We start from the raw sequence: 21,726 nt of genomic DNA, 5'->3' as shown, positions 1-21,726 counted from the left end.
ATCTCAAAGATATTTACTGGAGAAAAGCAAATTATTTTTGTGGCTCTAGCAAATGAAATATGAATAATTCTTTTGTTAAAAGTTGTTACCTAGAAGTTGGTCAAGCTTAGCTACAAATCCAATTGCTACATGCGAAAGAAGATTCACATGGAAATAATTTTCATGCGCTCAGGGTAAATATCAGACAGTAAATAAACCACAAATGGGATACAATTCTTGATTCAAAGCATTTTACTTTTAGTTCAAATCAAACAATGTAAGCTCACATGAATGCAGAGAAACAAGAGAACAAAATAAACAGAAAAAGAAGTCTAGTATGACAAGAGATAAAGAGAAGTCAATCCAATCCAGAGAAGAAGAGTACATGAGAGCTACAAAGAATAAAAAAAATAAACAACAACCCAAACTATAGTTTAAACAGGAAGCTGACTATTGTTTTGCAACTGAGAATCCTCAACTGCAAAATATATTTTTCTACGGGCAACTGATATTGGGAGACAACTAAATTACATATTTCTTACTAAGAAACAATTAAATAAAATGGAGTACCAGAAAATTTAGATAAAAAAATTAAAATAATTATTCAAGATAAAACCTACAAAGATGTAGAGTACAAGCTTCAATAGGATGTTCTACAGGTCCTGCTCTAAAAAGTCCTTTAATCTAGGCAAAACTTCTGGGGCTTTCTTACAGAATAATCTTACACTGGAAAGGTAATCTTGATAAGTTTAGCAGTGTTGTTGTTTGGGATTTTTTGTGTGATTTTTGTTTCTTTGGGTTTGATTTGTATTTTTTTTTCCCTGAGCACACGTAGCTAAACCTGGCATATGTGACATTAAAAAGACAGAAATTTTGGGATATAAAAAAGCACAATGCAAGTGGCACAATTCTATAATGAGCACCAAGCTGGCTGTGATTCTGGTCACTAGAATGGCCTGTCCAGATAAAATGTAAAGAAGTGAACAAATGGTTACAGGAGATCAATCTGCTTAGGTTCTGCTTTTGTGTACGTTGGCAAGGATTACCTTCACTGCTGCAGCATCCCACAGCTATGAGAATTGCAGCTTTATATTTGACTCAATTATTAGGCATTTAATTTAATAAGCCTTTACATTCCAAGGTAAATATATCTCTGGTTTGGTATTTGGTTAAAATATGCTTTGTGAATAATTTATTTTAATCTCTTGAAGGGCAAAAGTATTTCAACAACCTTGATTGTCAAAATATACATGTAGGTCACAAAGCAAGCAAGCGTCAGCCACAAAGCTCTGTTTTCAGAAATTCCCATGAAATTATCTCTTTACCTAGAAGGCATCATTAAAACATATTTAGAAAAACGGAATAAATTTTTTTTTTTTTTTTTTTTAAAAAAAAAGAACATTCTGAAGGCAGGAGTTCAGAAGTTGTTAATAACTCACCCAGCAAAGAAAATTCATGTAATTGCCATTTAAGATTATGACAATAAAGCTCTACTCATAAAATCAGCACATAAAATATTTCACTCTATAAAACTTTCTAATTGCTTCTTTTTTTAAAAAAAATCAAACAAACAAAACCAAAGGTTGCCTATTAAATACAAATACACTAGAGCTCTGGGGTGGTTTACAAAAAGAAAATCTTGCAAATCTAAGAAGAAATTAAGTCAAGACTGTCACAGCAGAATGAGTTGGATGGGTAGGTACTTGGAAGAGACAGGAAGAACATACTCAAGCATAAGCACACATAAGCAATAAAGCATCAAGAATCTGATAGCAGTGAAGCAGGCTAATGAAAATAATGTCACTTGAATTAAAACTTATGAAGGTTCAAAATTTTTTTTTCTTTAGATTGCTCAATGTTGAATCCATGAACTGTCAAATGTGTATAAAAACATAGTTGAAAACAACTTTCCACTATTCTTTGTCTCTGAATGCATAAGGATGGTGGTGTTGACTGTTTTGTTTTTGTTTATCTCCTTGTCTGAAATTGTAAGCAAATTTGTCCAAACAACGACGGTTTTTCAGACAAATATTTTCTGAGTCCTTCCTGGTAAAAGGATATCAAAATACAGAAAAGATCTCCTTTTACAGAAAAAAAACCCCAAAACAAACCATCCAATAAATCCTATAGAACTCTCTGTAATGGGTCTCAAACCTAGAATCAAAATCCTACCCATGGCAGCAGTTAACATTCTCACGAGAATGTGATATTTAATCTCTAGCCTCACACTGGCAAGAGATCCTTTTAATTTTTAAAAGCAAGAGATAAAAACATTATTATTTAATTGTATTATAATTTAAAAACATTATTATTTTTAACTTCATGCGTACTTTGATTGGTTTAACAACTTTTGACCAGATACTAATTTTCACCATGAAATATTCTAACAGTGACAAATCTTATTTGAAAATCTAAAATTTTTCTGGAACCAAAACATATACTGTACTCTTGGCTGTGCAACAGCCCTTGCTGGCTGCTTGCCTCTTGCAACAATTTGGAAGCAGCAAGCCACCTATGTTAGCTGATTCAGTGAAGTCATGCCAATTTTATGCTAACCCCACTAGCTAAGCAAAACAGCGAAGTTGCATAAATGAAAAAAAAGCACATAATGACTGCAACCATACAGACAAACTTCTCACACCTGCAAAATGTTGAAAAACAAGAAGCTGTTTTTCATGGGAAAATTATAATTTATGAAGGACCTGCAGTTGAGAAAAAGTAGGCTTCCTCACTTTGCTGTGCTGTAAGTCAAACCTAGAAGAAGGCAAGGAAGCAAGCCTACCAGTATTTCTTTCAGCACATGAGGGAAGCAGCTGGCATAATCAAACCCAACCTGATAGCACAACATTCTGCAATAAAAAGTTTGGGATGTTTAGAGCGTCAGTCAAGCCACAGTATATGATAACCTGGAACATGTGCAAAAAGTGCTCATTCCACCTCACACTATTCAATAAATCATCACTGAATGACTCAGTTTTCACAAGCAATATCAAAGTATCTCAAGAAACCTTATACAGGTGCAGGGGTTCCACACATTTGTGCTCTTCAGCACTGTTCAAATTTTTTTTTTAAACTTTTGCTGTCGTGGCCCCAATATTTTTTCTCTGGCGGGCAATGAACACTCCAAAAATGTTAGTATAGGGCTGAGTTTGCAAAGTCTTCATTCATTTCTTTTCCTTTCCACAGGCAGCTATTGCAATGCCAGTTACACAAGCAGACTTTCAGAAATCATAGGAACAACGTGGACTGTGTGTCAATATATACAGAATGTTTCACCTACAGGCAACTGAGACTAGATCAAGTTGTTACTTCTCTGGTTTTTGCTGTTAGTTAAATAACCACTTTTTCCTACAAATCATTGACTCATGCTTATTGTACTAACTGGCACTGTAACCCCACTCTAATTAAACTTAAGAAAAGTATAGTGTTGTTAAAATTACAAATAAAATTTAAATATAAAGAAAAAATGATAGTGTATGGAGACCAAGGGTTATTTTTTTTAAGAAAAAACATCAACAAGAGAAGCTCCAATAACTGAACTAGGAAGGAAGGTTCCAATGTTTAGTTCCCCACACAGTTTTGTATTTTAAGCTTCTTTTTTACCACTGAAAAAGTAATTCTTCATCTGCCTCAGGTCTTGAAACTCATCCACCTGGAGACTGACTGTTACCCCCACTGAGATTTTGCAAATACCTCCTCTTTATGGTATCTGTGTACCTTTGTTCATGGCTCTCAAAATTTAGATACTGTGACCTAACCTTGACAAGACAAGCTATTAGAGAAAAAAAAAATTTGTAAGGGGCTGAAAAAAAAAAAAAAGCTAATGAGAATAAGCATTCTTCTGTTGGCATATTTAGCCAGTACTCACATGTTCAAAGTCAAGCATATGTTTAAATAACATCCTGTTCTAGAACTTGAGTACTCACAGCTTTGCAGAATCAATCTTTTATTGGCACATGATTATAAGCAGAGTAGGAAAAGCCATGCTAAAATAAAATAAACGGAACTGCAATGCAATGTTAAAAATGTAACTGAATGTTAAAAACAAAACCCCAATTCTGAAAATAAACCTTTTTTCCTGTAGGATGTTTTTTCACTCTGGCATATGGTAAACAATAAGACAGGTATCAGTAAATGCTAAGTAGAAAAAAAAAATTAAATATAGCCATTTTAATGGAATGTTCTGCCCAAGTGTAAAAAACTATTACTTAACATTAGTACTTAAAACCAAGCTCAATGCAATACTGCCCAATCTGCTTCATACTGAATTTAAATAAAAAATGTAGTAAAATTCAACTACATGATTGTGTACTGCTTGTATAAAACCATTAGAAAACAATTTTATTTTAAAATTAAAAAATGAAGTAAAGATGCTTGGTGGTATCAAAAATAACCTCTTGATCATTCTTGGCAATTCTAATGTAAAGCCTTCATTCTCTTTTTCCTCCTCCTTTCCTTTTTTCCCCTTCTAAACTGAAAAAAAATAAATATATTCTTTGCAGAACCTATTAAACACAGCAGGGAGAAGGAAAGAGACATGGGAAGAAAAGAATTCAAAGGATATTCTTTTGACTTTCTTAGGAGCTTTTAGGAGCTTAGTACAATCTTATGAATCTTGTAGAAAAAGAAGAAATAACATACATTTGGAAAAGAACAAACAAAAAAGGAAAGGAACACAAACACAGAGCAATAGTACACTATTTCTTGATCAGCAACTAGGAACAAAGGAATGCTCACTTTTCTGTAACATATTTTGAAAGGCCAAGAAAATTGTTCAACATGCTAGGAAAAAATAATCACTTTCATCAGACATATTTTTAACATGCTTTAGTAGTAGCATTAATGCTTTAACCCTTAGATAAATACTGTCTGAACCGCAAATGTGCATAATGCATTTTCTAGAAAACAGGAAGCTCTGAGACAGTATGATCAAAACCATAAATATCTCCCTGAAAACATGGGGTCATTACAAGGCACCAGGATATCCAGCAAAGTGGAAGATAGATCATATAAAATACATTTTTCATATGCATGCAGAGTAGCTCAGATAATCAGAAAGGACAACAAAGGGTTGAGAAAAGAGTTCTTTCCAGTGAAATTCATTCTCATGACAGCAGACATTTCCAGAACTATCTTGTTCTCAAAAAAATAAAAATACACCCCCCCTCCCGCCGCCCCAAATATTCACTATTAGATATGCTTCCTGTGAAAAGCATTATAAATCCTACCTCACCCTGACAGACTCATTAAGGGCATTCCGTGACTCCTTATTGGACATGAGGATATCACTCACAAAATGCAGGATAATTATATTGGCCGTGTCTAGGCTCTGACCAAGCAAAGCACATACACCTGCATTTATATACTGTTGGTTTTGATGGGATTATTCAGAAGCAGCAAGCTAAACACAGGTTTAACTGCTTACTGAGAGGAGGTCACAGTTTAGTTCTAAATGTTCTGCGGAACTCAAGCCACCACAGAGATCCTATCAACACAATAAGGACACCTCCACAGAAATATTTTATTCCTTGCTATTGTATACAACACATTTTATTAAATGAAAGACATAAGAGAAGAACAAAAAAAGAAAAAATCTCAGGAGATTCAGTTTCTTTGTCCTGGATAGGGAACTGCTCTACAACTAGAGCAGAAGCTGCCAAGTGGGCAACTAATATCTGTATATTCTCCTCATTCTTTCTAGCTTCAGAAACTGTAATTTTGAGTTACAAACAATAAAAAACAACAAAAGTGGCTCCACTTTTGGTACCCGGATTTTTTAACAAGGAACACAAAAAGCATGGGTGCAGGAAATGCTACAATTTATACTTCTCTGCCTTGGCACATTACAGATGTTTAAGATAGCTACAATTCAATCTTGCCTTCTGTTTTTTATTTTATCACTAGTGAAAATTCTTCTAATGCCTTCTGCTAGTTTGATGACTTATTAAAACAATACCTTACGTCTGTGTTCATGTAATACAAATTTGATTTTAAAGACACAAAAATTGGCAGCAAGATTAAGAGGGATGTGTAGAATGCTTTAAATTGTATTTTATTTCTCAATTCTGACTTCCATAAAGTGGTGTTTCATTAACCAAAACATAATTCAAATACAAATGTGGAGAAAGAAAGTCCAAAGTACAATAATTTACAAGCATCTATTAATGAATAAATTAATTTTTGAAACCAGGTTTTCACAGCTTGCCAAAGTTACTAAATAATAATAATTGTACTACTTTTTGGAAGGCAGCAAATGGTGTATTTTCAAATAGTCCTTCTTACTGTTGAAGGAAATGAGGCTTTAAATGCAGGGCACTCTACATGCTTTTCATAAGCACCACTTTGTTTTCAGGTTTAGGTAATCATAGCCCTACTTAACTTTTCATCTTACTGTGCCAAAGATTTATGCATGTAAAATCAATAAAACAACCCAAAATATCTGAGTAGCTGAAGAAGACACTTAGCACACCAGACATGTAGAGCACTTTGTCTTTAAAACATGAAACAGGGGTTGTAATAAGATAATTCATAAAATCTGTGGCACAAAAATTAAATAAAGAGAAAAGTACTACGGATTGCCTCAAGCCAGAATCACCTAATAGCATTAAAAGAGAAAGGAATTACCATTAGAGTCTATGAGATACTCTAAGCACCCCTCAAGGGCCTGTGCATGCTTCACTTGCTTTATGTGAAGCTTTGCATCCCTTAGAGTACAATTTTGTTAATCAGTTTTCAAGGTCACAGCTGAATGCAAGAGGGACAGGCTGTGCATCTGTAGAAGATACTTATTTCTGGAAAAGTCATAGTTCTATTTATGTGAAAATGATCTGTAGTTATGCAGTATGTAAGTCTTAACCTGCAAACACTTATATCACAGAAAAAACCCACTCAAACCCATAAAATTGTTTCCATAATCAAAGTCTAAAGGGTCAAGGTGAGAGAAGTGTCTTTTTAATTAAAATTAATTTAGCAGATACATGCATAAATGTGTCCCCACAAAACAATAATTAATATTTTGCCTGAAATTATGGATATTTTTGAAAGACAAGACAGAAAAAGAGCTATTTCTCTTTGAATTCTCAGTGATGGGTCTTTAAAATACTTTTTATCTCTTATTTTGGTATTTTATTTTAAAAACAAAATTTAATTACAAACGCATTGAACTGAATAAATGACTTTCTGAAGCTGTTTTATATTTATATAACTAGACTGAACCATATTGCAGCATCTCTCTCACCACCTGCTTTCTGATCAGGATATGCTCTGACACCTTTTGAGGCACATATAGCAAAAGTGAGTAAATATAACTTCTTTTGTCAGGAAATCAAATAAACTCCAGCAAGGTTAGAGAATCCATAGGGAGCAGAGGCATAGTCTTCCTCATAAGTACAGCTGAAGATTGACATCAGCATTGTCAGCCTGTTTCCAAAGAGGCTGGATAGATTCACAGAGGTGACATCTGAGTGCAGTCATCTCTCCTGCACTGTGTAGATCAGGAGGCTGGTCCTGCTTTTCTTGGCAGCTCTTTGGCTGAGGCTGTCTTTAGTGGTTACAGAGAACATACCTTATGGGAAGTGGTATGACTGTTCCCTTTGTTGCTTCAAACAAAGCAAAAAGAAAGAGTAATTTGTAAAATGCAAATGGAATTTGCATGCCAAAAGAGCACTGTCTGGTTCCTACTTTCACTAGAAATATGGGCAGATTTGTCTCCTAGGTAAAGTGAAATAAGAATAGCATGGGGGGAAAACATTTATAAATGTAATGCACTTCAAATAAGTGAAGATTGATTATGGAGAAGAAAGACAAAGAAAGAAACAAGCACATAAGAATGGATATATGTATATACACACACATATGTATTATATATAAATATGTACGAAAAATTAATCAAAATTCCATTTTACTTAGTAAACATGTAGGTGTACATACCCTTAAAGGGAAACAAAACTGAAAGTGACTCAGAGGAGGGTTTTGAAAAAGTTTGCTGTGGTAGAAAACCTCTGAAATCTGCACAGAAAAGCAACACATGCTAACTCGTATTCAGTAGAGTAGGTATCATTTTTCCCTTATCTTGCTATCCAGCAACACACATTTTTCTCCACTATTTTACTCACTTTTCACTACCACTGGACTCTTTCAGGACCATGTCCAACCACAGTCACAGTTGATCTTTAGAATTCAGCTGTAAGACTTATTTCCTCGGCAAGAGCAAGTTATGACAGTGTAATTGGAGAAATATTAAGAAAAAAATTCACACACTTTTGATGGAAAAATGTACATGTTTTCATCCTGCTTACTGCATTTCAATGTACAGTGATATGGAATTACTTTAACACAAACTAAAACAAACATGTCAAGTAAAAATACAAGTCTTAGCACAGGAGTTTGTAACAATATAAAAGTGTGTTTTTATTGGTGTCATTTTTCATGTGTCAATTTACATTGACATGCCAGTGCAGTATCACTGCAGTATCACTGCCATTTACAAACTTGTACTGGGAAATTTATTATTCCCTTAATTGTGTACATTTTCAACCATTTTCAAAGGTCTGCACACAGCTCCCTTAACATGTCCCAGATATTGACAGGACTTAACAGATTTTGATTGACTTTGATTATGATGTATTTCTTGTCATTTTCAAACCACACTGCAAATCAGCATCTTTTTGCACCAAGTTCATAACAGTTATGTATTAACAATTTAACTTGACTTTTGTCAATTTTCCGCTATGGGACCAAATTTACTTTCTATCCCACTCCCTGACCCTGCCCTGGATTTTCCCTTTATAAGGAAATTGTGCTGTCAAGTTAGTTGATAAAGAACTTAGTGCATCACAGCACAATTTACAAAAAAATTTTTACTAATATTTATTGTTATACAACAATTATACTCTTATTGCAATAATTTACTATTTTTGGAATTGCTATGTTTTAAAGTAAACATATAGTTAAGTTTACTAAATGAAGTTTTATACAAATACACTCATCAGGAGGAAGAAGGAATTTCTCTGAAGATCTAAAAAATATAGAACCCTACTGGCTTCTCTTCTAGAACAAAATAAATAACAGAACCTATGATTGCCTTCAGAAACTGTTTTGTCTTCAGAAGCAACCTTTACCAACCTTCAGAAGCAGTCCTTCATCCAAAGAATTAACAAGAGGGAAGAGAGCTATCAGTGATCATGAGCTCCTAAGTTAAAATGCAGAATAAGTATTTCTAATGATTAATTCCATTGCAGTTCCATCAAGACTGTAATGTACCAAGAGCTTTGCATGCTCAGTGCAGACTGTCAATAGAAAATGTGTGAAATATTTTCCTTATACTGCTGTCAGTCAGTACACTGCTATGACAATTCATTCTGCACCATGGTTTAGAGAGAAATACAGAAGTAGGTGTCCCTGTTTATTATATGTACACAAATGAACACATTTCTCCAACATATTCCTCAATCCCTCCCTTGGTTTCCCAGAATTTTGTACCCATACACCCCTGAATGTGATACACATTAAAAATATAATTATAGAATTTGAGAGCTGTACCTTGGCTCTTTCAGACATCTATTAAAAACTGTGTGTAAACTCTTGCCATCAAATTCCATCAACATGTTTATTTGAAATACACATTTTGGAAATCTGATAACAATTCCTCTGGAGCTATTTGACTGAGGAACTGTCATTTTTCCTAAGTTCCTGCAAATGAAATTATTCTGTTGTGTGCATATTTAGGTTTTTGCTGCTGGGAAGCTTCATTCTTTCTTAGATATTTTCACTCTTGTTTCTCTATGCTGTAAAAGCCAACTACATCTTTCACAAACACTTTCTCTTCCTTCCCCTTACTGAAGGGCAAGATGAGCCAAACCACTGCCTGCTCAGCAGAGAGCAACAGCTGAAGTTCCTCCCAAAACCACTCCCTTAATGCCTCAGTTGAGGCCTGAAAAGAACATCTCTCCGATTTGTTCACCTTGTTCCTTCAGACCTGAGGTCTCTGCTGAAAGGATGAGGCTTGATGGTTAGTATCACCTGTGATGGTGCCTTTGCAATATCTCTCCAAAGACAACTGGGTTGTGACCTCCAATAATAATTCACATAGGTCACTACACCACTATCAGATGGTGAAAATATTCAGGTATTACTAACCTTGGCAGAAGCAAAACTAACCAGAGATGAAAATGTTTTGTCCTTTGTGGTAAAGAATTCATTGTAAAAAGAAAGAAAAGAAAGTCCCAAACACCTGAACCTGCAAACATCTGTGGGAGAAAAGGCATGCTATGGGCTTGCGAGTTTCAAAAGAGTGTCTTTGAACTATGTTTTAAAAACATTTGCTACTCTGCTTTCCTTGGACAATGCAAATAAATTCTAACTTTAACATTTAAATTTACAATACTTGAACAAAATTAAATTCATTAGCTATCGTTTTTCATTGATTATATGAAAGTATTCATACTTAGGTTTCTTCAGAATATTTTGGAAGTGAGATTCATGAAATCTTGGATATGTTACACTTGGATACCTGACACACTAAAACTACTGATTCATCCAAAACCATTTAAACTTTTAAGTCTTTGTGTCTTGCAACATGAATAAAATATGTAAGTGAAGAAATCTACAAAAACAGCTCACTGTACTAATCACGCTGTAAATAAATGGCAGAAAACATACAACATAAAATATAGAGTCCATTGATAATATTCTGGTATCTACAGGCTTCAGGTGAAATGTCAAATGCAAAATGAAGTTCATGATAGTTATTTTATCCCATGTATATCAGGAGATGCACATTATTGGAATAAATTCAAATCAGAAATTTAATTCACTTGTGACAAAAATTCTCACTCACGTCTGTTTCTAACACTCAGATGTACCACACACTATTATATTTATGTTCACAAACACATGGGCAAATGTAAAAAACAAATAAATAAAAAAATCAGCAGGCAGTCAATACATTCCATTTGTCCTTTCTGTCAACTGTATAGTAACACATATGCCAAGCAAAGGAATAACAGAAAAAAACCTCTGCGTCATAAAGAAGGAAAGGTAGGCAGGCTTTATTCTCCCAGATGAAGAGAAATTCATGCTTTATGTCCAGCACAGGAGATAAGTGAGGTTGTACAAAATCCTCCTCACTTGGTTCCCTGCTGGCAAAGGCTATGTACAATGTGACATTGCAATAGCTTTGCCAACACACTCTCCTGTCCCCAGATGTGCTGAGGCTGGAAGCTGTCTCACTGGGATGCAGCTGCAGTGCAGATCTTAACAGATTCAGAGGCAGAGTAGTACGGACTGCCCTGCTGTCCTGCCATTGCCATAGGGGCTGCTCTATTAGTGATTATAATTCAAGAGAAAGATTAAGGCAACTGAATTTCAGGCACAAGGCACATCTTCCAGTAGCCCACGGTACAAGTCTTTGAGTCTGAAATCCACAGTGTGAACCTCAGAGGAAATGAAGGTCACTTGTTGGCATTTTCAGACTTGGTTCACATTTCAAAAGATCACCAGAATTCTCAACAAAAGGTTTTTCTCTGTATGGTTTTGCTTGTAGCAGAACTCAAATATTACCGATGTAACAAGAATATTCTATAAGTTACCTTATTGAGAAAAAAATAAAAAAGCTCTAAATCAATTAGTAAGAGTTCTTAGTCTTATATCAAATTTCATGCTTTAAATAAGTGATTCTTAAGAAATCTCATTAACTTAAGGAACATTAGGGAATAAAGCAGTAGACATTGTCCCAGATGGTCATAGTGCTTAGACAAAGCAGATTTAATTTTTAGCACAATCTTTTTCCACTCCTCTTCAAACTACTCAAGGTTTATAAAGGCAACAGAATCTAACAGAGATTTGGAGCAGAGACCACATTATCAAGATGGGTCACAGAGAGGGAAAGAGTACTTCAAAAAAGAATAGCTAAATATAGATTTAATAGCTTCCTTGGATAGCCCAAGGGGTAAATTTAGGATCCTATGTCCCAGAAGCAAGAGAAATAGCAATTATAGGTCTAGAATAAGATGCTATTTACTCTTCTGAATACATCACATGGGTAATGTCTTCCAATGGACATGGTCTGCATTTTCATCTCAGAAAACAACAGAAGATCCCTGGTAAAACTCTCTTCAAATAACAGCAAAATTGACCTGAATCAAATTTATACTACATCTTCTTCATTAAGAAAATGAACAGTTCTCGAACAAATCACAGACTATTCTGCGCCAAAAGGGACTTATAAGAACCATTAAGTCTATCTTTTATGTGAATGGTCTGTATAGGGGTCAAACCCACAACACCAGCATTAGCATCATTTTTTATGCTAACCAATTGAGCTAACTGGTGGCTATCAAAAGCTGAATTTTGAAAATTGTCTCTTCAGCCGTAGCATTGGACTCAAATAATCAACTAAAGATTTTCGAATTATTTGTAATGTAAAGGTTTTGAATACCATGGTTGTCCTGCTGCCTCATCTATTTCTTGTCACAGTCACTGATTTATCCTCCTCTGATACTCTTTCCACTTCTATTTTTTTGAAACCCAGATTTCATATATCTTTTACAAGAAGAAAGGCAAATTATTTCAGGTGTCTCTAAACAGTATTTAAACTGTAATTGAAGAAATATTTTACTTCAGAGCAATGTACAACATTAATCCATAGCACAGTACAACATGTAGGTCAGTAAGGAACATGGCACACCTATATCAACAATAACATCATAAAGATCAAAATCCAGAATATGAAATTAGAAAAACCCCAATCCCCATAATAAACTTAGAGAGATGGTCTTCTTTTGGCACATAAAATCCACATGTAAAATCCACAACAGAAAATCATTCACTTGTGTATTTACTGGGAAGCAAATATTTCTATCCCTTACCAATTTAGGAACATTAGCCCATTAAAAAAAACAACAAACAAACAACTCATCTGTCTCAGTTCTGACTCTGCAATAGAGGAAATGAGCAATTAGGAGAATGTCAAACTGATCATGGAGGGAAAGAATTTCCAACTTGTACTTTGTAAAAAAAAAAAAAAAGAAGACTGAAAAAGATGGCTGATTGAGAGCTAGTGAGATTTTTAGGAGTTCCAAAGTAATCTCACACAAACCAGATTAACACATTGTTATTGCCAATAACATGCAGCTATTCAATCTTTATTGTCTGAAGGAGAAGAGAGCCACTCCTTGAATTTCCAGCAGGACTTCCTATACTACATTCACTATTTTCCCTCTCAGTACTGACCTTCTCCATTACTCTCCTGCCCATGGAATCTAATGTGATCACAGTCTGAATTGATTTGCCTGAAAAGAACTATAAGAAAGACATTACATCACAGTTACCCTTGAAGAATAACTACCATATGCACCACTATCACCACTAGCAGAAGTTCCCACCTCCGACTCCTTGATTAGAAAGTCCAGACAGTAGAAAAACAAAAAACATATAAGATTCCCCTGTTTAAACAAAGCAAAACATTTCTTTGTTCAAGACTATGAAGCAGGGATTTATTAGATTAGAAAAAAAAGTACTGGTAACACAACACCAAATACTTCTCCTTCTGGAGAATTCTTTCTACCTATTAAGTGACAGTATGTCCCATATATCTTTTACACTTATTTGTATCTGCTGAAAGCTAAAAATAATGGTGCCTTTAGGAATTGTACCCTACCGAGTTTGTGAAAGATGACGTGAGGCATTTCTGTTCTACACATTTTATTTTCACACTACTTAAAACTGCTGTTATTCGTGAGCCTGATTTATGGGTACCCTGGGGTACTCCTAACCCCTTTTGATGTTATTTCTACTGGAAACAGTTGACACAAGCAGATCTTCCCTCGAGGATTGAGCAGTTTTAGTATTTGTTTCAACTTCCAGCCATTTGCTCAACCTATTAAAGCTTCTTCAAAGACATAGAATAGAAACCCCTCACCTTGAACACTACAGAAAAAGAATGCATAAAGGCTGCCAATTCACACTACCTCTGCTGTAGATAAGCAGAATACATTGGAAGGCATTACACTACATGGAATACTGCCTATGGATTTACCATAGCCCTGCAAGGGCGTTTGGCTTTCAAATATTTCACTCTATTGGTCAGAGCTGCATGAAAATACTTACATAAAATATAAACCTAAGGCAAACTAAGTGTATCTAATGTAAACTTAAGAATAAAAACTGGCAGTAGACTAACACTACTTGCACTTTGCATTTTTTCTATATAGCAGAGTACACTACTGCTTTATGTACGATTTTTAGGAGCTTTGCTAACCTTGCTAAAACCGTACAAGTGCTGTGCCCAGAATCTTGGAACTTATTACTCTGCCTGTGGTGGACTAACTGTCAATGATAAATTGATGGAAATTATATGAGATATGGTGTATGGATAAGAGATTTGGTGTATGTTACTGCAAATAAAAATATTTTTAAAAAATGCAAATAGTACCTTGTCAACTTTTCCTGTTTGGTGTCTTGTTGTTGGTTTGGGGCTTTTTCAGAAAAAAAGGAAGAAAAATCTAATTTGAAGAACAGACACAAATTTCTTCTTTTACTATAGTGAAGCTAATGCAAAGTAATAGCTAATGCACCAAATGCAGTTAATTCTCCTTTTCATATGAATGCTACTGAAAGATGAAGGTAGGTTTCACAAAATACTTTAAACTTTTCAACTGCATAAGCATATTAGAAAGTAACTTCCAATACAATCACCTAAATATTTAACTGAAGCAAAAAGTTCATGGCTATCTATGTCATTTCTTGGAATTACATACAAATATTACAAGAATGTTGGAGAAAGAAATTAGAAACACAAAAAAACCCTGAGTGGAGATTTTTTAAGTAGCCCAAGACTTTACAGTGAACTTTTCATACCTGATAAATGTTTCCATTGTACGATCTTGGTGTTTCTTATGGTCAAAACTTACATTTGACCATCCTTGCGACTGGTAAAAAACAAAATCAGAAACTAAACCAATTTCTTGCATGACTTTGATCGGAAAATTATTTTATCCACTCAAAGATACGTGTGAAATTCTATTTTAACAACTTGCAGGACTTGCCATGCAAAAAATAAAATAGTAAAATAGTGTGTTGGGTTTTGGTATCACATACAAATGTCTAGTATTACACAAAAGTGCATGGGAGGCTTTTATGGCTTCTTTAAAATATCTAAATTCTGAAATATAATCAGAATTTAATGTATTGATACATTCTCAAAAATTTAGAGTTATGATAGAAATGTGTATCAATATTTTGACATGAGGAGACAGAACAAATTTCTTATATTTAATGTTACCCAGAAAGGAGACTTCAGACAAGTCTTTTTCCTTATGTTTTCTTGGATTTTTGGGGGGTTTGTTTGTTTGCATGTTTTTGGTTTTTTGGGTTTGCTTGGGGTTTTTTTGTTTTGGTAGTTTATGGTTGGTTTTGGGTTTTTTTGTGGTTGTTCTGGAGTTTTTTTAATTTTAAACTTAAAAAAATCATAGTAAATTCTCAGGAACAGACAACTTCTCCTGCAGTCCAGAAATACTTACAGTTCTTGAGGACCCTGTGGACACATGTCCCAGGGGTAGGACTGTTTATGCCAAAATGCTCAGCTATTCAGCAATTTTTACCCCTTTGTTGTACTTCATGTAGATCAGTGAGCTCTTGTGAAACTTCCTGGGCCCCACACAGGAAATACTGGGACATGAATAACCCTTTTTCCATTCCATCTTACTCTAGGGTAAAAAGTGTACTTTCACTGCAGATCAACAATGGTTGGGTTTCAGCTCCACAACTAACTGGCTGTGATGAAGCACCAGGTTATACAGCTCCATGCAGGACATCTGTCAGTCATTTCCATCTGGCTTGGGATTGGGGATCAGCCCTTGTCCTCCTTGTATTTAGGACTATAGACATGCACTAGGGGTCTGCACTTCAATAAGCCAAATCATTATTTTGCGCAGGGAATTTTAGAAGGGACAGGAGAACCAGACACTTTTGAGTAGCTGAGTCTGCACCCTTGCTGCAAAATTCTGACATACCAATTTGACAGAGACTGATATTTGGTCTTCACTTAATCTGTACCTAGGAGCCAGCTCTGTAAATACTCCACAAAGGATGCTTCCAAAACCAGTTCTTTCCAGAAGACACACCGTATAAATCAGTATAGAGTTCAAGCGTCCTTTCCAATCTCTCCCTTCTGACCAACAACTACCATTTCACAATTCTCTTTACACTTTCATATAAAATATCTCCTGATCCGTAGATAAATGTGTTTCAGGTAATTCTTCACTACAATGGTAGCTGTCTTCTTCGGGCAATTAGTTTTTAATCCATGCATTTGCAAGTAATGGATATTCTTGAATGTATGTGCCCAAATACCACATGCAAAGATGGATTACAGTATTTCAAACTACAATAAACACAAACATGAGAACAGATATGCTTTACTTTGATGTATAGAACCAGCACCAAAAAGTAAATATCTTCAGGAGCAGTCTGTCCCCCTCAAAAATCCAGCTCTTTCCCTGGCTCTTGAATACATATTAGCAGAAAATATCTACACACTTATGCCACTATCTTGAGCGCTTGAGCTTTCAGTTAGAACTTAAACAGCCAGATTTCCACCTGCAACATGACTAAGGTACATAAATATGAACTGCAATTTTACCAGCAAAACAAATAACACACCTGAAAATATAACCCATTTTTCAACATGTTACCTGGGAAAAAACCCCGGCCTTTAAAAAGGAAAATGAACAAAGAAAAAGAGGCTCTTTGGAAGTGATAAGTACTATGAAGCACTGAGACTGTACATCTCTGACAATTTTTGTTGTACTTACCTGATATCTGTGCATGTTATACATGTGATACAGCGGCTGTTTGTTGTAATGAGGTTCAAAGCCACAGATGTTTCACTGTCAGCAGTTGGGTGTGCTCCACATTTAAAGTAAAACTCCTGAAATATTGAAGGAGAGATAAAGAGAAGATTACATACCTGCTGCTCATGTCTTTCCTTTATCTTTGGGTAACTGACATTTGAGAGAACAGACAAATCACCACTGCCAAGAGCAAAGGAGGACAATCATTAGAAAAGGTTTACAAGGGATCGCTTGCAAAAATAGCAGTCTAGGTCTATATTTTGTTCAGTGCCTTTCCTAGCACAGAATATATCAGTGTGACACATTCTGTGATCTTCTGGATTTATTAAAAAAATAAAAATTCACTTTATCTAGACTTTCTCTAAGTTTGGTCATCAAAGGCAAAATACTCACCAATTTCAATATGCATTAATATTGCCACTATCTTTTCTTGTTACAGATTTTACCACTTTCTGAACTCTACAACATAGAATTTTAGCTCTAAAATAGTGAAATCTGGCCTTGCTTTTGTGATGTTGGACATCTTTAAGATACAATTTTACCATCATAATAAAGGAAAGCTCTACCTCTCCTGTAGCCCAATATTACATTTGCAAGTATACAGTGCTTGAATCAAGTTCCTTTAGCCTCTTAGACTGCCTTCATTACTATAATACTTTTCACACAAATGTGTGTTTCATTCTCTTTCCCACTGCACCCCAGGGAAGGCCATATGAAGCACAATATTCTTTGATAAGATTTTGTTACAAGAAATTGTTCTAAGTGTCCAAATCACTCTAAGCATACTTAAATAAAAGCGGTCTGAAGGCACGTGCTTTGCAACAGGAGCCACAGATTAAAGTTTATAATTTCTTTGTTGCTATGAGCCCTTCTTTCCAATAACAAATTGTAGAGGTTTGTAATGAAAACAAGGTATAAATAGAATGTGAATTGGAACTTAAGGGTATAAAAACATTGGAAGAAAGGATAAGAAGGCATGAAAGAATTACAATTGTTGACAACATCAAGATACTAACATCACAGTTTATTCTCAAGAAACCTGACCTTGGTAAAAAAAATTCTAAGAAAACCAGGAAAAACCCCAAAGAAACTGCAGCAAGAGAAGAAAAAAAGACTGTGAAAAAATCAGCAGCATTTCCTAATGACTCTTGAAGGTGGGACAAGATGAAGAAAAAAAAATTACAGCTACTCTCAGCTTTTTAGGGTGAAAAAGTCACATCCAGGCCTCAACATCGGGAACAATCCAAAAGCCATGAAAAAGACATGCTAGGTGTTTGCCAGTGGTCCTACCTAGATGATGTGGACACATGTTGCAGCACTCACACGAGTAAAAGAGAATGTGTGGATGAATGAGAACAAAAAAAACATCAGTTTTGTTTAATACAACTCTACAACTTCGCACCATTTCCTGCCATACTGTACTAAAAGCAGTCCAGACAGACTCCAACTTTTTCAATGCCTACAGCCTTGACGTAGGGAGTTCTTTGTCTGCAAAACAGCTGACATTTACTGTTTTGGTTTTTTTTTCCTCCGTGGTGACGATCATTTGGCTATATTGTATATTTCTATGTAAGACAAATACAGTAGTATGCAGTACTATGCCAATCTAAGGTGGGATCTGGTAACTGGGATATGAGAATTATTAATATAACCTTCCTCCTAGGTTAGTCCCTCCTGTTTGTCACAGAACTGCTGATTATGCAATACATTCACCAATATATTCATATCCTGCAATAAGTGAAGGGCACAATGACTGAGGCATGTCTTAGCAGCAGTTTAAGGGAACTATGTGGCACTTTAAAGGCAAGTCTATTTTTTAAAGTAATTGTTAACAAGAGTTTTGAAATACTCACCTGTAAAGGTTTCTACACAGGTAAATTACCTTTGTGTCTGTTTCACAACATCAGGAAGTAGTCCCAGGCAAGAAAATATTCTTAAAGTAATCCTTAGACAAGACTGCAGACTTCCCAAGTTTTTGCTCTTGTTCCAGACAGATACACACAGCTTTTAAATATCAGTGTAACTTGAAGCACTTCAGTTTCAAGTAAGTCAAAGGAGCAACACATTCATACAGAATACATGATAACCTTACACAATCTGTAACTTCAATTTATTTTCAACCTTTAAAAATGTATCCATTGATCTTTGTATTATTTGCTAATAGGTTTTGGAACTTAAATTTCTTTGCCCTTTAATTTGAATTTATTTTGTTTGAATTAAATGTTAAGAAGGATTTATTTCAGTGCAGAAGATATATATTTCTTTGCTTCAATGCATCTTCTGTACACAACTAAAAAAATATTAAATGAAAATTCCAGAATAGGTAAACTATGGGCAAGGAAACACACAAAAACATTTTTGATAAAAGTACTTACCCATTATAATAAAAACTTATTTGGATCACAAACAGAAAGAGTAATAAAGGTATTAAGCTCTGAACTGATTGAAATAGGTTTAGACCTCTTTTTTTCCCTAATGAGGACCTGTTTGGTCATTCCAATTGCTTCTGATAATACCTCATGATGGTTCCTGTCATGAAAGGTATTTAATGAAGAAGGTAAATAAAACTATGTAATTCTTGTTCCACGGAAAGGCAGACGGAAAGGAAAAAATAGTCAAGAGTCTTGTGCTACAGTCCCAAAATACTTCTGCTATATCATTAGGAAAATTACTTCTCAATATTTCTGTTTATCAGCCCAAACACTGCTTTAAGAAAATGCCTCTAATTAAACTTAGGATGTGCTTCAGTGTTGCTGAATTGAGAACATTATGGAATGTGAAAACACTGTTTAATATAACAAAAGAAAATCTTGCCACTTTCCAAAGCTAGCCATTGAAAGACTCCCTGCTTGACTAAACTGCAATTAAAGAAATAGTAAATCTTAATATTAAATAGAAACAGAAAAGAGGGCTCATTAAAAATACAGGGAAAAAATCCCTCAGGATTGTGTGTCAAGTATTTTTTCAGAAGAAACCCTGAAGAGTAAAGAATGAAAGAGTTATTCACAACAGATATGTTGAGACTAGCAGCATACCCTTGGAAAATCAAACAGTATCAACCCACACAAAGCACAGTTCTACACAATCAATGCAATAGTCTCTGTCTCTGGAGGTCTGAGATCTCAGAGCTGTGCTGGGAGTTCAGAAGTACAGGGAAAGATGGGAACCAAGAATGCAATAAGCTGCATGCCTGAAAGTTCTGCAGATGTGTGGATTTCATTTCCACGTTTATAACATTTCTTTTTTTTTCTGCAGTAATACACATTCAATCTGTTTAAAAGCTTTTAAAAGTCATGAAACAAATTAAGTTTCCAGCTGCATATAAAAGCTGCCTGGTTTTGCATGTTGCATAAATACACAATCCACAAGTATTTATTTGTTCAGTCTACCAGATTTTCCGACACTTAACACACTTTTTTATGGGCATATATCTATGAAGTTATCACTACAGATAACCCATCAGCACCTAGTTGCTTCCCAATTGCTTCCAGCAATGAAATTACTGAAAGCACAATATAAAAGGGAGGAGTGTAACCACTGCTCAATCTTCAGCCTTGCATTTCACCAGGCATGGAAATGTACCTATTATTTTATTTAATCTTTCATCCAGAGTATGGAAGCCTAAGGAGGGAAATTTTCCAGATTTTTAATTCCAAATAATTTATGTTCCAGTCTTAATCTCTGAACAGGGGTAGAGGCCTAGGAGCCAGCCAATTTAAAACTAACATTCTAAATAAGCATCAAACTGTAAAATCCATAGAAGCAGGAGTTACATCTTAAGGTTGATATCAAAATGTGTCCAAACTTATGCTCTGTGAGACAGTACTTTTTTTAATGTTGACTTCATAATTAAAAAAACCCCCAAACCTTACAGAATAACACAGAAGGAATGAACAAAAATTCATGCGGTCTATATCGGTATCTGACTACTTCTAAAATATTTTAAAATAGAAGAAATCACGTTATTCTTCCTTTCTGCATGTGTTTTTACGTACAAAAAATTTTCTGGTGATTGTGTCATTGCTCAGCAATGAGTAAGGATGTCAAGAAATTACTGAAAAAGCAGAGGCAAAATTGAGTGCTTTTTTTTACTTCTAAAAGTGAGTAGTTTTATAGTCACCTTCTACTGCAGTGAATACCTTTAGATCATTTTCTCGCCTAAAGGCATAGGTCCCATGAAATTGTGAACATTCTATTTAACACTATAAACGTCTTCCTTTTGGCAGTGTATCTGATAAATTGTTATTCAGAGAAGGGAGCAGGCATCACTCTTACAGATTCTGTCATATTCTTCACTCCTGTTATCGCTTTTGTGTCACACAACATCATAAAAAGGGCACAAGGGAAGAAAAGGTTCAACGATACATGGTCAATGTTAGCTACCTTTTATAGACTCAAGAAGAAAATGCTCAAATTTTTCAAAACCCCCCAAATCTTCTTTGATATTTTACTAAAAATATCTCTCTGTAAACTTCTGCCTTTTCAAACAAAATTGAAGGGGTTTACATACCCTTAACTGTAGATGATAACTGAACTGTCTTCTATATGGTCAAGTAACCAACATAAGTAAGATCAAGTCATACACAAACCATCAGAGGAAAGGCAGTCTGAAAAAGGCCTAGAAGAAACTTTACCCTTCTGCTATATGTTCTCAAGCCCAGTTTACTATACTGTCAGAAAAAACCTACTAGTCTTTGCTAGGTACCACCAAAATAGCCTGTACCTTGTCAGGTGTATAACATATACACAAAAAATAGACATTCCTCTCTTGCTTCTCCTTCTGTGCTGTTTGAGTTGGCTAAACTAAGGAAATTCAGGCAGATTTCTGATTCCCAGTTCTTAATAAGCTGCAAAAGAATGCAAGAGCCTTATGGTATTTTTCCCCTCAACTGTCCAC

The 21,726-nt window shown here is 35.0% G+C and overlaps 1 protein-coding gene across 1 annotated transcript in view; it reads right to left on the bottom strand.

Moving 5' to 3' along the window:
* The window catches only part of PRKN (parkin RBR E3 ubiquitin protein ligase), a 700,273-nt gene that overhangs the window by 335,810 nt on the left and 342,737 nt on the right, over positions 1-21,726 (bottom strand). The window contains exon 6 of the mRNA XM_058836200.1: positions 16,791-16,906. Within this exon, the coding sequence (XP_058692183.1) occupies positions 16,791-16,906 (116 nt within the window). The remainder of the gene's footprint in view (positions 1-16,790; positions 16,907-21,726) is intronic.

The sequence above is a fragment of the Poecile atricapillus genome, chromosome 3 (genome assembly GCF_030490865.1).
Source record: "Poecile atricapillus isolate bPoeAtr1 chromosome 3, bPoeAtr1.hap1, whole genome shotgun sequence".
Taxonomy (NCBI): domain Eukaryota; kingdom Metazoa; phylum Chordata; class Aves; order Passeriformes; family Paridae; genus Poecile; species Poecile atricapillus.
This window is presented reverse-complemented; position numbering and strand designations above follow the sequence as displayed.